Below are 17,139 nucleotides of genomic sequence, written 5' to 3'. Positions count from 1 at the left end.
CTAGAGCGTTTAGGTATGCACGACTCACAAATACTAGATTAGATTAGAATTGGTAGGAAAATCAGTTTCCTATTTCCGACAACTGGTGGATGTAAGAGGTAGGACAACAACTGGTAGGATCTTCTTACCTACTGTTGTATCCTACAAATTGTCTTCCTACCAATTTCACCCATCACAGCCCTGACAACTTTGTGGAGGGTGGAGGCAGCCCTGTACTTTTGTTTTAATTTGGATTCACATGAAATAATTACAATGAAGATTTTATTATTTACAAATTAACCAACAGCAAAGGAATCAGGGCAACCCAGAAGTTCTGAACTACGGGAGACCCAGGTTTGGATCCTATATTCGTCCAGGCCAGTCAAAGCCTGGGCGGAATACAGGCCCACAGAAAAGAGGCCCCTCTAGTCCTGGAGATTGTCAGGGTTACTGGAGGAGGCAAAGATCGCCCAGGAGGATAAGAAACAAAGGGTTAAAAACAATACTGTAAAATCTATTAACCTGTTTCAGAAAAAGAGCAAAGAGGTTTCAGAGTTAAGCTTTTTACTGTAATCTTAATGGTTCTGAGTCCCAGGAGTTCAGTGGGTTTAACAACTGAATCATGTAACTGATAACATCCCACAGATGTCACAGTAAAAACTTCTGCTAGGCTTTTTAGAATAAATGCTTTATTCAAGACAATAAAGACCAGGACTGAAAGGTAGGTTCATAATACCACACTGCTTATTCCTAGGATAAGCAGCATAAAATCTGTTTTACTTTTTGGGACCTGGGTTGGTCATTGTTGCAAATAGGATCCAGGGCTCGACTGACTTTCGGACTGTCCCAGTGTGGCACTTCTTATGTCCTCAAAGCAGAGCTCGTTACACACTTACCTTCACCGCTAGGATTTTCCCACTTGGCACATGATGTGCTCTGTAAAAGAGAAAAAGGAAAGTAAAAACTTTGTCAAAATATGATTTATTTATATCAAATAAGATCACATATCTATACATGATCTGGAAACGGGGATGATGAATGAGGTACCAAATTGTTTAAAGTTGTTAAATCACATGCAGACTAAGTGAAATTGCAGAAGGTCCTTGGAAGGCTGGAAAACTGAACAACCAATCTGGCAGATGAAATTTAATGTGAGATACATTTATTTAGTACTTATATACCACTTATAGCCTAAGTGGTTCACACTCAGGTCCTCAAGCATTTTTCCCCGTCTGTCCTGACGGGCTCACAATCTATCTAATGTACCTGGGACGATGGGGAGATTAAGTGACTTGCCCAGGGTCACAAGTAGCAGCATGGGATTTGAACCCACAACCTCAGGGTGCTGAGGCTGTAGCTCTAACCACTCCACACTATAGGTACACGAGGCTAGATTACACATTAGGAATCGCAACTAAGGAAAAGGATTGCGGCATCATCGTGGACAACATATTTTTAACAGAACTTAGCTTCTCCTGAAATCTGGAACATGGGCTTCCTAATTTCAGTCAATAAGCTTTGCTATTGAGAAACAACAGAGATCTATGCAGTATTACCGTTCCCCAGTTGTCCCAAAGAATGAAGATGGCTGGGGACTGTAATTGACAATATTCTCTGTAACATCGCTGTCTGTGTACAATCTCTTCTTCTGTAAACCGCTCTGAACTGCTTCTGGTATTGCGGTATACAAATAAAGTTATTATTGTTGTTTCAGGGTAGGGACAGGGATGTAGAGCTTTTGATCTCATTTTAGTTTTATTTCTAAAGGTTCCTTTTAGCTTCACTAATGTTCGTCACTAAAATAATTTCCTTAAATGCTTATGGTTTAAACTCACCATATTTATTTATTTTAAAAATTTCTAGACTACTTAAACCTAAGCAGTTTCCACACAAAACATATATAATATTTCATCAAAGAATACAATGTCTCATCAAAGAAGCTAAAATATTATCTGCCTCAACCTTCTTAGAGTATGAGGCCTACTGTATGAAAAAGGATGAGGGCCTTCTTAAATCCCCATATTTTTCTTGTGCCCTAATAAGAAAAGCAAAAGAATTTTCATTTTGATCCTTCAGGATGCTTTCTTGCTAAACACACTATAACACAGCATTGGCGTATGCCCCAAATCCGAATCAGAAGTACTACTGAGCAATCTTTTGAAACGTCCTGCTGGAGTGTAGCTGATTACAGGTGTTTTTAATATGACTCTCAACCTTACATTGGATTACTGCTCAGGTTTGTCTCATCATAAAGGCCTTAAGGAACTATAAAAGACATTCAAAGTTGCTGATGCCTGGAGAGACTCCCACCCTAGAGTATCTCAATATATTTTTGACTCGGCATCTCATAAGACATTCCAGAATAGACTTTTTATGGTGACAAATTACTGTTGCCTCAAGTTAAGCATTATTTTATTGTATTTTATATTTGTATAATTGTAAACCGCTTAAATTCTAGCAGGCTAGGCGGAATACTACTTCTTAAATAAGCTGTAAACTGTATTTCCTTGCTTAACCTCGATGTCAAGCTTTTAGCTAAAGTATAAACAAAATCATTACAGATTTAATTAAGGAAGATCAAACTGGCTTCATTCTTGGAAAAAAACACTGGGGACAATGTTAGACACACTTTGAACTTATTCCAGTCTGCCCAAAAGCATGTAACAGCCATGACACTTTGGGCAATTGATGCTGGAGTAGGTGTTTATGCATCATACCTTGATTCAGATGGGGTTGGACCCAAATTTCTGCTTGTGATTCTCTACTTTATATTCCATTCCGGAGGACTAGCATCTGCCCATTTCTCGACAACTCTTGTTTAGAATTAAGACTCATAAAAAGTTGTGTAAGTAGATGTTTCTCTAGAATTGCTCCCATAATTTCCCTCTGCCTCTTTGCCCCTTCATGGGACTTTGATCCTCTGGAATCTTGGGAGCAAAGGGGCATTTATTATCTTTTCAACAGTTGTGGCAGTTTTACCAACTCCCCACCTCTAAATTGTATGTTTTATTTCTAATTATGTCATTCGCTTTTTATCCTACCAGTTAAGGGATAGTTAGAAGCCTCTTTGAGACCTTATTAGAAGCGTAAATTAATCTCTCAACTCTGCTTGCATGGTCTGGGAAGAGATTTATCATTACACATTTAAACTTGTCGAGAATGGTCTTAAGATGCTTTATATGATTGCCCCACAAAGCTTCATTGCCATTCTGAACTCTGCTGTAGGTCATGTGTAGGTGTGAGAACTTATTTTCACACTTGGTGATCCTACTGGATTATTAATCATTTTTGATCTGACTGGACCAAGATTTTCTCCAATATGTTTCAGACCACAATTCCTTTAGATCAGGGGTGTCAAACTCAAATACACAGTGAGCCAAAATTAAAAACATGAACAAAGTTGTGGGCCAACCAAAACAAGTGTCATGGTTGTAACCATGTTTAAGGACAAGGTTCGGCAAAAGAAACTAAAAGAGTGTGAACATAAAAGTGGCCAAAAAATCATCGCGGGCACATAATAAACTAAAACCCAACAAAAAAAAATATAATATAAATAGTGAAAAATAAATAATAAAACCTTGCGTAAGGAAAGGTTTAAAAATGCATAAACAAAAAGTCTCTGCTGCAGAGCGTGAAAAAAGTGCAGCTGTCCTGCACTAACAAACGTCGCAGTGTGGCAATACACTCTAGAAAATATAAAAACCGTCGGCTAATGTTTTATGGGAACTTAAGATAACTTTAAAATAATTATGTGCACGTTAAAAATAAAAAGTAAGAATGAAATAAAGCCATGGTGGCTCTTATCTAGTAGAGACCCCACTGGTCCAAACCCGCAAAAGCGAGAAAGTAAAAAAAAATTTTTTTTTTTACTAGAAAAAAAGAATGAAAGTAAAAAGAAAAAATAAATACTGACTGAAAAGTCAGAAAATAAGACACGTGAGTGGGAAGGCAGCGAAAAAATACCAACAGCGGTTGATGAGCGACTTCTTAGCTCCGCGGAAACTAAAAAACTGAGGGTCTGCGCGCCCTTCGTCGGGCAGGAAGGCACTTGCGCGGTTCGGGCTATCGCAAACTTTCTAAACACTTAAAGTGGCGATGCACTTTTGAAGTGGTCCGTACCGGCGCTCCGTCGGTGACGTCACCCATTCATGAGACTATGCTGCCTGCTTGTCCTGTTGGCTGTTCTGATTCTTTAATCAGGAAATGCAGTCATTGAAGCTTTAAGGCTAGCATTTTGTTTCAAGTATTTAAGATCTTATATGGGTGAATTCCACAACCTATGACACTTCCCTTCAAGGCTCTCTCGGTTTGAAAGACAGATTACTTTTGTACTTTGTTGAAGTGAGAGGAGTAAAAATAGAAATGGCTTTTTATGACTGGGTTCAGTTAAGGTCTGGCACGATCTTGCAGTCAATATATTATTCAGATGACTTTGGAAAATTTGGTTCTTTAGAAAATTTCTACCGTGGATATGAAGATTATTTTTCCTGGGAATGCCTAGCTTTTAAGTCACATTGAACCAATAATTTTCCCTATACGACACTTTCTGCGGTTATTCCTGATTTGCAGACTGCCCAATGCACATAGCCACAGGGCTGCCTGTATTTCACTCAGGACTCCTAACTTATCATATGAGCCACCTGCATTTTGTAACCTCTGCTCGATAAAGCCAATCTTGCACAATGAACTCCTCAAAACAGAATACAGAGGATCCACCAGCTCGGTTGTTAAAGGTTATTCACATGGGTAAGAAGCCATTGTCAATCATTTCTTAAGTTTAGCTGCTTAAAGAGTGGGTGGACCAGAGTGACGCATGTAAATGCAAACTCACTGTGAAAGTGTCAGCCATCTCCGAAATTGACTAAATCAGAGTAAGAAAATGGGGGTCTTATAAACACCGTTCATGAACTGAACAGTCTGTTCTAAGTCATGTTAATTACAACTCTTATTCAGACACTTTTGAGAGAGGGAGAATCCCATTTCCTTCCCACTACTAATCGTTTCTGTAGCCCTACGAGACAAAATATGTAAGAGACGGTCCATGATCAACAGAGCTTACAATCTATTCAGGGCTGGAAAGAGATTAGAGTCACATTTATTATGGGAAGGATTGAAACAAACAACCTCTGAAAGGTGGGCTTTTAGCCTAGACTGGAATAGGGCAAGAGACCGAGTATGATGTTAAGCTCTTTTAGATACTGGAAGGCATGTGGTAAGGGACATATTTTATATCCCCTTATATCAGAGCCCAAAACAGTACAGAACATGCAAAAAAACTCAAATGATGTAGAACAAGAGCCGCAACCAACAAATCAAGATTAGAAAAAAAAAATAGGAAGCATATAACTTGCAGTGGCTAGAGTTACCCTCAGGTTGTGGGTTGAACCGCATGCTGCTCCTTGTGACCCTGGGCAAGTCACTTAATCCCCCCATTGCCCCAGGGACATTAGACAGATTGTGAGCCCACCGGGACAGACAGGGAGAAATGCTTGAAGCACCTTTATGTGGTTGCAAAACTACAAGAAAGGTGGTATACAAGTCCCGGTCCCTTTCCTACTATAATCAATAGTAACAAAGCATTTTCCTCAAGCCACCGAGTCATGGCCTGACCAATTTTCCCATCACACAGCTTGAAGATGGTTTACTTTGGCTCCACCAGCCACAAAAGAACTTCAATTGTCCCTCATTGCCTCCAGTTCACTATCCATGAAATGCTTCAACTACCAGCAGAATTTTTAACAGCTAGGCTGAATTTCTCTTCGCTTATTCCGCAAGGCAGGTACATAGCAAGAAAGGGCTTAGCTCTCCCCTTAAAAGAGAGAACTGTCAACAGCACATCACCTTGAGAGAAAATGGAAATCTATACGCTTGGCATTTGGTTATGTGTCATTTTGATTTTACTTATCTATAGGTCGTACTTCAATTTCATTGTGAACCATTTTAAGTTACTCTTGAAAACAAAGCACAGAAAAATGAGACGGCAAGGCAGGAGCTCCAAAACTCTTTAGTGAATTATCTGAATAAGGCACCTTAAACAATTAAACATGTTTCTAGCTCATGCTTTGTGACTAAGAATCTTCTAGGTTTCTGCCAGGTCTTCTTCAGAGGATCTAGAATGAAGCTAGCGATGATTCACTAATAGTTTATCATGCCCTTGTGATCAGCCAAACCGACTACTGCAATTCTTGACATCAGTTTACCAGCAGCTAGGTAGAACACTTAGGTTTAGGTGGGCTATAAGTTTTTTAAATAAATAAATTGTGGAATAAATTAGAAAACCTGAGCTGGATTCAATACAAAAGAGACAGAGAGTTAAAAGTTGGCCATCCAGGAAATCAGGAGAGCTGAGCTAGTGGTGAATGCTTGTTTAGTTTCATAGGCATCAACGTGGATAGTTTAGGCCACTTAATTAGCCTCTCAAGAAAGGTGATCTTTTTTCCATAGGATGGGTCTCCTGCTTCTGAGTGAACTGAAAATGAAGACTTGATGATTTAATTATGGTGCACGTTAATTCATCCGTGGAGGCCTGGGTTCAGTTTCCAGCAAAGGGCAGCTGCAAGATTTGGTTTCCAAAACACTGACAGTACCAATTTAACATTTAATTATTGCTGCAGATTGGATCTCAGGGGAGAAAGTGTACGTGATGGGTGCAGGGAGCCCTGGACCATATCTGGCAGAGAGCAAACGTGTTTCCCATACAGTGGCATCTCCTTCCTTCATCTCTGATCTGACCCAACACATTAACAGTAAAGTGATTAATGAAGTCTGAACAGTGGCTTCAGTTACACCAAGAGACAACCACACGCCTCAGTACAATCTTAATTAAGAGCTACCACTTCCAATTAGACTGTAATATTGCAGTAATTACCTGTTCCAATACATGGTAAGTGATAAAGTGGGAGGGGACAGGGACGCACTGTGCAAGGAGTGCCCCTCCCCTGTTTCAGGAAGGCCCAAGCAATGCCAGTAGATCCCTCAAAGCAAAACTTATTTTTTATGAGAAACAGTATTAAAAATATCCAACTACCTTGAAAGAAAACAGTACAGATCTCCTCAAATGGAGTATCTCCCTGACAGGACATAGGCCTGGGAACAATGTGCCTCCTGTTGGCAGGAGAAAGTATGACAGGGTTCAATCTCTGAGAATATCTCCTTTCCAGCCCAAAGCCAGCAGATCATCAGCTGCAATTTGAATAAAATCTTGTTAGAATTCAATCTCCTTCAGAAGGCGGTGTCTACTCTGTTACAAATCTTGGAATCATCCGCAAAAAGGTAAACTTTTCCTTCTAACCCTTCAGCAATGTCACTCACAAACATATTGAACAGGATTGGCCCCAGCACCGAACCCTTAGGGACTCCACTACTCACCTTTCCTTCCTCCGAGCGACTTCCATTAACCACCACCCTCTGGTGTCTGTCCATCAACCAGTTTCTAATCCAGTTCTCCACTTTGGGTCCTAACTTCAGCCCTTCAAGTTTGTTCAAGAGCCTCCTAAGGGGAACCGTGTCAAAGGCTTTGCTGAAATCTAAGTAAATTACACCTAGCATATGTCCTTGATCCAGTTCTCTGGTCACCCAATCAAAAAATTCAATCAGGTTCGTTTGGCATGATTTACCTTTAGTAAAGCCATGTTGCCTCGGATCCTGTAACCCATTAGATTCTAGGAAGTTCACTATTCTTTCTTTCAGCAACATTTCCATTATTTTTCCAACAACCGAAGTGAGGCTTACAGGCCTGTAGTTTCCCGCTTCATCCCTGTGACCACTTTTGTGAATAGGGACCACATCCGCTCTTCTCCAGTCCCCAAGAACCACTCCCATCTCCAGAGATTTGTTGAACAAGTCTTTAATAGGACCCACCAGAACCTCTCTGAGCTCTCTCAGTATCCAGGGATGGATCCCGTCCGGTCCCATCGCTTTGTTCACCTTCAGTTTTTCAAGTTGTTCATAAACACTTTCCTCCGTGAACGGCGCAGAATCTATTCCATTTTCTAGTGTAACTTTGTCAGACAATCTTGGTCCTTCTCCAGGTTTTTCTTCCGTGAACACAGAGCAGAAATATTTGTTTAACATGTTTGCTTTTTCCTCACCACTCTCCACATATCAGTTTCTAGCATCTTTTAGTTTAGCAATTCCATTTTTCATCTTCCTCCTTTCACTGATATATCTGAAAAAATTTTTGTCTCCCTTTTTTACATTTTTAGCCATTTGCTCTTTCGCCTGCGCTTTCACTAGGCGTATCTCCCTCTTGGCTTCTTTCAGTTTCACCCGGTAGTCTTTTCTGTACTCTTCTTCTTAGGGGTTTTTATATTTCAGGAACGCCAACTCTTTTGCCTTTATTTTCTCCGCCACTAGTTTAGAGAACCACGTCAGTTTCTGGTTTTTCTCTTGTTTTTATTTATTTTCTTCACATAAAGTTCTGTAGCCATTTTTATAGCTCCTTTCAGCTTAGACCACTGTTTTTCCACTTCTCTTATGTCCTCCCATCCTAACAGCTATTTCTTCAGGTACTCTCTCATTTTATTAAAGTCCGTACGTTTGAAATCTAGGACTTTTAGTATTGTGCGGCTGCCCTCTGCTTTAACCATTATATCAAACCAAATCGTTTGATGATCGCTACTTCCCAGGTGAGCACCCACGCATACATTAGATATACTCTCTCCATTTGTGCGGACCAGATCCAATATTGCTTTTCCCTTGTGGATTCCATCACCATTTGTCTGAGCAGAGCCTCTTGAAAGGCATCCACAATCTCCCTACTTCTTTCCAATTCCGTAAATGGAACATTCCAGTCCACATCCAGCAGGTTGAAATCTCCCTACAGCAGCAGTTCCTCTTTCCTTCCAAACTTTTGGATATCCACAATCAGATCCTTATCAATTTGTTGCAATTGAGTTGGAGGTCTGTAGACTACACCCATGTAGATAGAAGTTCCATCTTCTCTTTTCAGGGCGATCCATATCGCTTCTTCCTTTCCCCAGATCCCTTGCATTTCGGTTGCTTAGATATCGATCTTTACATAGAGAGCTACTCCTCCACCTTTTTGACCATCTCTGTCCTTCCGGTATGTTTACATCCCATCCATGGGATTCACTGAACCACGTCTCTGTGATAGCAACAATATCCAGGTCTCCCTCTAAGGTCGTATTACATGCCTGTAAAGCTATGTTTTATGTTTAAAAGGGGTGATGGGTGCTGCTAGAGTGAATGTGACCAAGTGGGAACTTCCAGTCATATGTGATGGATGTGTCCACAGGTACTGCTGTTTTGGGAAAAGGTGTTTCAGTGAGTGGGAAACCTGTTAAGATCAGATGTAATAAGAAGATTATGAGTCTGGATACTTCATTTTCCTATACCGGTGCCGATTCATTATATATGCAACAAACAACCAAAAAATAGGATCTAAATTCCACAATGCAAAATAACAAATTAGAACCAAAAGTGGAACTTGCAATTCATTAGAAAAGGAGTTTCTTCTCAATTGATCAGCCCCAAGAATTTCTCTTCAATATCTATTATTCATACTTATAATTTTCTTCATCTAGCCCGAAGGGGAGAAAGAAAGGACCTCAGACTGGTTACTAGTACTTACAAACCAACTGAAACACTGTTCAGCTAGATGAAATCATATTGTAATCATAGGTCCTCCTCCTCCGTGATTTGTAAGGACCAATAACCAGTCTGAGGTCCTTTCTTTCTCCCCTTCGGACTATATAAAGAAAATTATAAATATGAATAATAGATATTGAAGAGAAATTCTTGGGGCTGATCAATTGAGAAGAAATACTCCTTTTTTAATGAAATGCAAATTCCACTTTTGGTTCCGATTCATTATATCGCCACGATGGCATGCTTGGAGGTTACTACTTGGGAATCTAGCTAAGTACTTGGGGTCTGGGTTGGCCACTGTTGGAAACGGGATACTGGGCTTGATGACCCTTCAGTCCCAGTATGGCAATTCTTAAGTTTTTAAGTGCTAGAACCTGCTTATATCAAAAGTGCATTAAATTTATAGAATGTGGTGAAAGCAGTTAGTTTAACAGGGTTTAAAAACTATTCAACTATCAAACCACAAAAATAAGGAACTCAGTACCAGATTCGCACATCCACAACATACACCATGTTTCGTAAATACCTGAAAGTGTGGCTCTTCAAAAACATTCTGGCTAGGAGAGTATGATCATGATTACGAAGCCAATACACTAATCCATGAACTCGCTGTTCCAAAAATCAAAGTTGGAAACAAAACTGGACTTTTCCCTGCATTGTGAATAGATGTCTGTGTTGCTATAACTGCTGTTGTCATGTTTTGTGATGCATTAACTAATGTTGTAACCCACCTCAAACCACCACGAAAGATCAATGTTGTAATGTCTATGATGCACTAATATGTTGTAACCCGCCTCAGATTCCACCTTGGAGGATTTAGCGGGATATAAGACCACAAATTATCATAACAATAAAAAAAAGTTTAGATAATTTCCTAAATCAAACATCCATAAGCCATTATTGAGATGGACTTGGGGAAAATCCACTGCTTATTCCTAGGATAAGCAGCATAAAACCTGTTTTACTCCTTAGATCTTGCCAGGTACTTATGACCTGGATTGACCACTGTTAGAAACAGGATACTGGGCTTGATGGACCTTTGGTCCGTCCCAGTTATGTTCTTAAACTAACAGCTTTTAAGTTAGACAATCTGCAACCCTTCACCAAGAGTTTGGGGGAAACATGAGCAGTGGAGGATAGGATATCTTCAACAGAATTATCTTTCCAGTGTTTCTATATGCACTAGGGTGGTCCAAAAAATTAATTACACATTTAATTTATCCACAAGGCTAATTTAATTCCTTTATATAAAAATGAAAACACACAAAATTTTACTTAAAACAAACAAAATTTAGGGGTCGTATCACCTTGCTGGCTTTTTTTTTTTAAAAACTACCACTAAGTTCAACAGTATTTTGTAATTCTTGTGCATTCGACAAATAACCAACAGTTACTCTATGACATAAGAGCTGCCTTTGATGCAAAAAGAAACTTCTTTCGGTGGCTGGCCACTAGCCGATGAACAAATTGTTTCTGTTCTTCATCTTTTGTCAAAGTATCGTTGTACTTTTTAATGAGGCTTATCATTAACAACAGTGAGTTTGGCTGCCCGATTCCAAAGCTCCCTGAAAACTGGATCTTCAGTCCACTCTGTGAGATGTTTCTTCAGGAATAAGGAATCTTGGAAACAAACATAAGAACATAAGCAATGCCTCTCCTGGGTCAGACCTGAGGTCCATCATGCCCAGAAGTCCGCTCACGCGGCGGCACAACAGGTCCAGGACCTGTTCAGTAATCCTCTATTTATACCCTTCTATCCCCTTTTCCAGCAGGAAATTGTCCAATCCTTTCTTAAACCCCAGTACTGTACTCTGCCCTATTACGCCCTCTGGAAGCGCATTCCAGTAGTCCACCACTCGTTGGGTAAAGAAGAACTTCCTAGCATTCGTTTTGAATCTGTCCCCTTTCAACTTTTCCGAGTGCCCTCTTGTTCTTTTATTTTTAGAAAGTTTGAAGAATCTGTCCCTCTCTACTCTCTCTATGCCCTTCATGATCTTATAAGTCTCTATCATATCCCCTCTAAGTCTCCTCTTCTCCAGGGAAAAGAGACCCAGTTTCTCCAATCTCTCAGCGTATGAAAGGTTTTCCATCCCTTTTATCAGACGTGTCGCTCTCCTCTGAACCCTCTCGAGTAACGCCATATCCTTCTTAAGGTACGGCGACCAATATTGGATGCAGTATTCCAGATGCGGGCGCACCATCGCCCGATACAACGGCAGGATAACTTCTTTTGTCCTGGTTGTAATACCCTTCTTGATTATACCTAGCATTCTATTTGCTTTCTTAGCGGCCGCTGTGCACTGTGCCGTCGGCTTCATTGTCATGTCCACCATTACTCCCAAGTCCCTTTCTTGGGTACTCTCATTCAATAACATCCCTCCCATCGTATAGTTGTACCTTGGGTTTCTGCTTCCCACATGCAATACTTTACATTTCTCAATGTTGAACTTCATCTGCCATCTCGCCGCCCATTCCCCGTTTGTTCAAGTCCCTTTGCAATTCTTCGCATTCCTCTTTAGTTCCAGCTCCACTAAATATTTTTGTATCGTCCGCAAATTTTATTATCTCACACTTCGTCCCTGTTTCTAGATCATTTATGAATATATTAAATAGCAGCGGCCCGAGCACCGAGCCCTGCAGAACACCACTCGTGACCCTCATCCAGTCCGAGTAGTGGCCCTTCACCCCTACCCTCTGTTTCCTACCTGCCAACCAGTTTCTGATCCATCTATGTACGTCTCCATCCACCCCATGATTCTTCAGTTTCCGGAGTAGACGTTCGGAGAAACTGCCTTCACAACAAAGAGACTGAACACCAATTGGTCACCTTTGTTGTTGTATTTGCTCTTCAGGAATAATAACATAAGAATAGCCTTACTGGGTCAGACCAATGGTCCATCAAGCCCAGTAGTCCGTTCTCACGATGGCCAATCCATGTCACTAGTACCTGGCCAAAACCCAAAAGAGTAGCAACATTCCATGCTACATATCTTAATAACAGACTATGGACTTTTTCTCCAGGAATTTGTCCAAACCTTTCTTAAAACTAGCTATGCTATCCGCTTTTACTACAACCTCTGGCAATGCATTCAAGAGCTTAATTATTCTTTGAGTGAAAATCTTTTCACTTTTGTTGACCCTCCTTCAATCAAGAGATCAAAAATGACTGTGTTTTCTGTGTTACAAGACTTTCAAAAGTCTTTCACCACATTCTATATGCATAAGATGTCGTGGAATGTCTGGCAATGGTGGACACTAAGTTTTGCTTTGTTTCTGGTGCAATTCTGTCATCAAAAAAGGCAAGTATTGCCAAGTGCTTGATCAGAAACCATGATAGTGCCTCATTTGTAACAGTTTTATTTGGATATGTGTCGAGAGTAGACTGCCATATGATGTTGAATAAAACTCAGATGTTCTGTGGGTAACTGCGTTGGTCTGCCTTTCCTCATACCTTGCTTTTGTCATGATTTTCTTTTCCTTGAGCTACCTCTTTCTGCATTCTTTTACACTTGTTTGAAGGTCAACTCCACTCACACAGCAAGAAACCACGTTCTGCCTTTGCTTCTGTAGGAATTCTCGATCTTCTTCATTTTTAAGTTCAGTCATAACATCTTTGATTTTGAAATCTCAAACAACTGAGTTCACATTTAAAGATGTCTTCATTCTGTCTATCACCTTCTTGTTGACGAGTTCTGTGTTTCTTTAGGGTCAAATACTCTTCATGTAGTTTCTTCAACTTCCTAACACAAGAGTATATGTGTTGTGTCAGTAACCTGGCTCAATCCCATACCGCCATCGCTGACTCAAATGCCAACATAAAGCTTTCCGGATTATAAATTTTCCTAAGTTTTCATCTATTTCTCCACAAGATATGTTTAAGAAATACCTGAAAGAGATTTTGAAAGTGCCCGAATCTTCTTATCCGCCTCTCACTAAAATATATTATCTGCCAACTAGGACTTCTGGTCAGGAACCAGGCCAACAGAATTTGTCTGCTGATAGTTTGGACCTAACAAATTTCCTTGAGAGGTCGGATAATGAGCCACCGACAACTGCGACGCTGCTAGTACAGTTTGCTATAGACTCTGACAGAGAATGGATGCTTAAGATGTTTTTTAAGTTTAAAGATATACCATTTATGACAAAAACGGTGAGAATGTATCCTGATGTGTCAAGGCTGACCCAAAAGAGAAGAAAACAGTTTCTCATTTTGAGACCAAGGGTCATACAATTGGGTGCTTCATTCGTACTCAGATATCCCTGTAAATGTGTGATGGTCTATCAGGGGAATAGACATGTTTATTTTGAACCTCAGCAATTGATAAAATTCATTTCTGCAAAAGAGTAAATTTGATAATCTTGAGAGAATTGTAGTTATAACCCGCTTAGTTTAATTAGGTTCCTTGCTTCTACTCTATACCATCTGTATTTTCTTAGTAATGTTTGATAGAAGCTCAGTGAAAGTAACTATCTCCCCCATTATTGAGGTCTAATTTTTTCCAATCCAGTATACTTAGAATTTTAAAAGAAAAATTTTTCCTATTGTACTGTACTATTGCTTTGTTTATCTTTTTCTTTCTATTATAAATTACATTTTTTATTATTATGTTAACAATGGTTGAGAACTGGTATTGGAACATTTCTTTGAATTGACTGTTTATCATGTCAAACTATAAAATTAAATAAAGAATTTAAAAAATTTAAAAAAAAAAAAAGGTTTTCCTTCATTATAGTGCTGAAAATTGACCAGTCGAAGAACATCCAGTCCACATGGCAGTCTAGCAGTTGAGAGTTTTCGGGTGCATATCACAAACTAGACAACGCCATACAAACTAATTATACACAATCACATATATATACAACACACAAGCAAACAGTGAATGCTGGGGTAACCTCTAAATATTGTCTAATCATGCTGAAATTTGACACATAAGACATACCAAGTGGACAAAAATAAGCCTTGTGGGAGGCAAGATTTGATAAAGTTGATTTTTTTTTGCATACTACCGTGGGCCACCCTAATACGCATTGCTTGATAATGGCATTTTCAGGTGCCTACCTGAGCATGCTCAGAGGTGAAGTATGTGTGGGGGAGTATACATTAATTGATCTTGATTGTTACTGGATTATTTATGTTTTGAAAAATAAAGAAGTTAAAAGAGAATCTGGAGTGACTGGACACATTCAAAACAGAAATGTAGGGACAGAAAGTATGTGTCTATCACAAGTTTTCATTGCCGCCCCCGATGTTGCCTTCTGGCCGGCTCCCTCCTCCTCACTGCCGTAGTGTGCACAAAGCCGTGGGCAGCAACTCCTCGCACTGCGAGCCACATAAAACAGCCAGGCGGGCCAGAGAGGCGCATTCACCCCAGAGAGGCGCATTTGGGGATCTTCTCCATTTATTGGGTTTGAGGTCCAAGACAGCACAGCCCTACCAATTACACAGTGCGTATAGTGCAATATTATCCACACACTCAAATACCTCCAGGAAAACATTCAACTCATAATGGACTCTATCTTGGAATGTACTTCATAGATGGAACTTAACTCATTCTAATCTATTGCCCATTGCATATTCTTTACTTGCTTTGAATTTCTCTGCCTGGACAACACATGGAAGACAATCAAGCTTACCAACTGGTTCCATCTCTGATTAAGCTGTTTCCCTCTACTACACTATATGCTGATTGAATCCCACTTTCCCGGGGGGGGGGGGGACTAAAAGTTAATGAGTAAAGTTAGGGTGAAACCAGAGTCAGGTGCCTCGATAGGCTCTGCCAAACCAGAGACCTTCATGTGATAAAAATAAAAGAAAACCTCTTTAAGGATCATGTAGTTTCTAATTAAACAGCAAGTAGCAGCTTGGTTAAGTTTTAATCAGCTTCAATCAGCTATCGATCAGCCACTAAAGTTGAACATAGGAAGGGGAAAGGATGGCTGGGAATCATCCCCTCTCCAGCAGCTAAATGCTCCCTTCAGTAAGTGCCACCGAGAGCCCTCTGCAAAATTACTTTAACTAACAAGCAGAAATTTATCAGCTTCAGCCAGAATCAATGCAGAAAATCAATCTCAACACTGGTTGTGTCTAAAGGGGCTCGTCGGCAATTTAAGGAAATTACACCATGTACAAGCTTCTGTTTTAATTGTACAGTTTCATCAACTAGGCTGTGATTGCAGCAGCTCACAATTCGTGGGTCTACAGGGACATGTCCAAAAATAGCAGTGGTTGAGGCCCACTCCTAAACTTCCTCTTTCTATGGTCTTGCTAAGAAGGACAATCAGAAGCTGTCTAGATAGAGTGCCCGATATTGGATCGAGCCAGGACAGCAAAAGATATTGTTCTCATGATTCTGAATCATGCCGTGGATAGGCAACACCAGTCACCATCAGTATGGTATATCTATTATGGACGTAATATTCAGATTTCTTTTCAGCCATGACAAAAAAGGCTGATTACTGCAGTTCAATATTCACCGGCCTCTTTCTTGGTACTATTGTTCTAATGGTCTAGATCATGACAAACTGTGTGCATATCAAGCACCTAAAAACATGTATGCACAAGCAGACTCCAACACATTAAAATAAAAGCAACAAAATCCTTATCCAAAATGAAGCGAAGGGAAGAGGGCTGAGAAGACTAGGTGGGCTGACATCAACTATGTTATGACAAATACACAGACAAAAAAATACTAATGGTTTTACTTTAGGAAAACCAATATTTTGGGAAGTACCTAATGCAGTGAACTAATGGCAAATGACTCGCAGTTATGTGGAGCTGCTTCTGATTTCTCCTATGTCTTTGTGATGTGAAATGGGAAGAGAATAAAAGGGCCAGGACTTCTGGGTGAAATCATTCAAGATAAGACACTTAGGATGGGAGCTCCATATGAGTGACACCAATATGCAACCCCTCCCCCAGAACCTGAAACTACAGATGGCAATATGTTCCAGAAGAAACATGGAAGTATGAGAAGAGGAAATAGCTGGTGTCTGAAGCCAATCCTCAAACCAACGACCTTTGTCCTAGAGAGCCATCTTCAAAACAGATGTCTAAGGCCAACTTGGTATGTAACCACTCTAAAACTACTGGGAGTGACGACTGACAGATGCTGTACCATGCAACCACAAATCAACAAAATAATACAGAAATCCTTTGCAATCATGAGAAACCTAAGACAAGTGTGAAAATTCTTCGACAAAACTCAATTTCGGATCCTAGTTCAAGCCCTAATGCTGGGTCTACTAGACTATTGTAACATTCTCTATCTACCCTGCCCCGCGACCATGATTAAACAACTGCAAACAATCCAGAACACAGACCTGAAGCTCATCTACTCTCTGAGAAAACACGACCACATCACCGAGGCTTATCTCCACTCACACTGGCTACCAATTCAAGCAAGAATACAATTCAAGTTCTACTGTCTTCTATTTAAAACCATGAATGGAAACAGCCCAATATACCTAAACAACCGTCTAATCCGAACCACCTCAACCAGACAAAGGAGAACCCATGCTCCATTCACATACCCCCCAATCAGAGAAGTCAAA

General features: G+C 40.1%; 1 protein-coding gene across 7 annotated transcripts in view; it reads right to left on the bottom strand.

Annotated features, from left to right (window-relative positions):
- MAP2K5 (mitogen-activated protein kinase kinase 5) overlaps positions 1–17,139 on the bottom strand; it is a 229,552-nt gene that overhangs the window by 165,142 nt on the left and 47,271 nt on the right. For all 7 annotated transcript variants that reach the window (XM_033920062.1, XM_033920063.1, XM_033920066.1 and 4 more), the window contains one exon: positions 876–915. In XM_033920062.1, coding sequence (XP_033775953.1) covers positions 876–915 — 40 coding nt within the window. The remainder of the gene's footprint in view (positions 1–875; positions 916–17,139) is intronic.

Source organism: Geotrypetes seraphini, chromosome 14, assembly GCF_902459505.1.
Source record: "Geotrypetes seraphini chromosome 14, aGeoSer1.1, whole genome shotgun sequence".
NCBI classification, from domain to species: Eukaryota; Metazoa; Chordata; class Amphibia; order Gymnophiona; family Dermophiidae; genus Geotrypetes; species Geotrypetes seraphini.
Note: the sequence above shows the minus strand (reverse complement) of the source record. Positions and strands in the feature narration are given on the sequence as shown.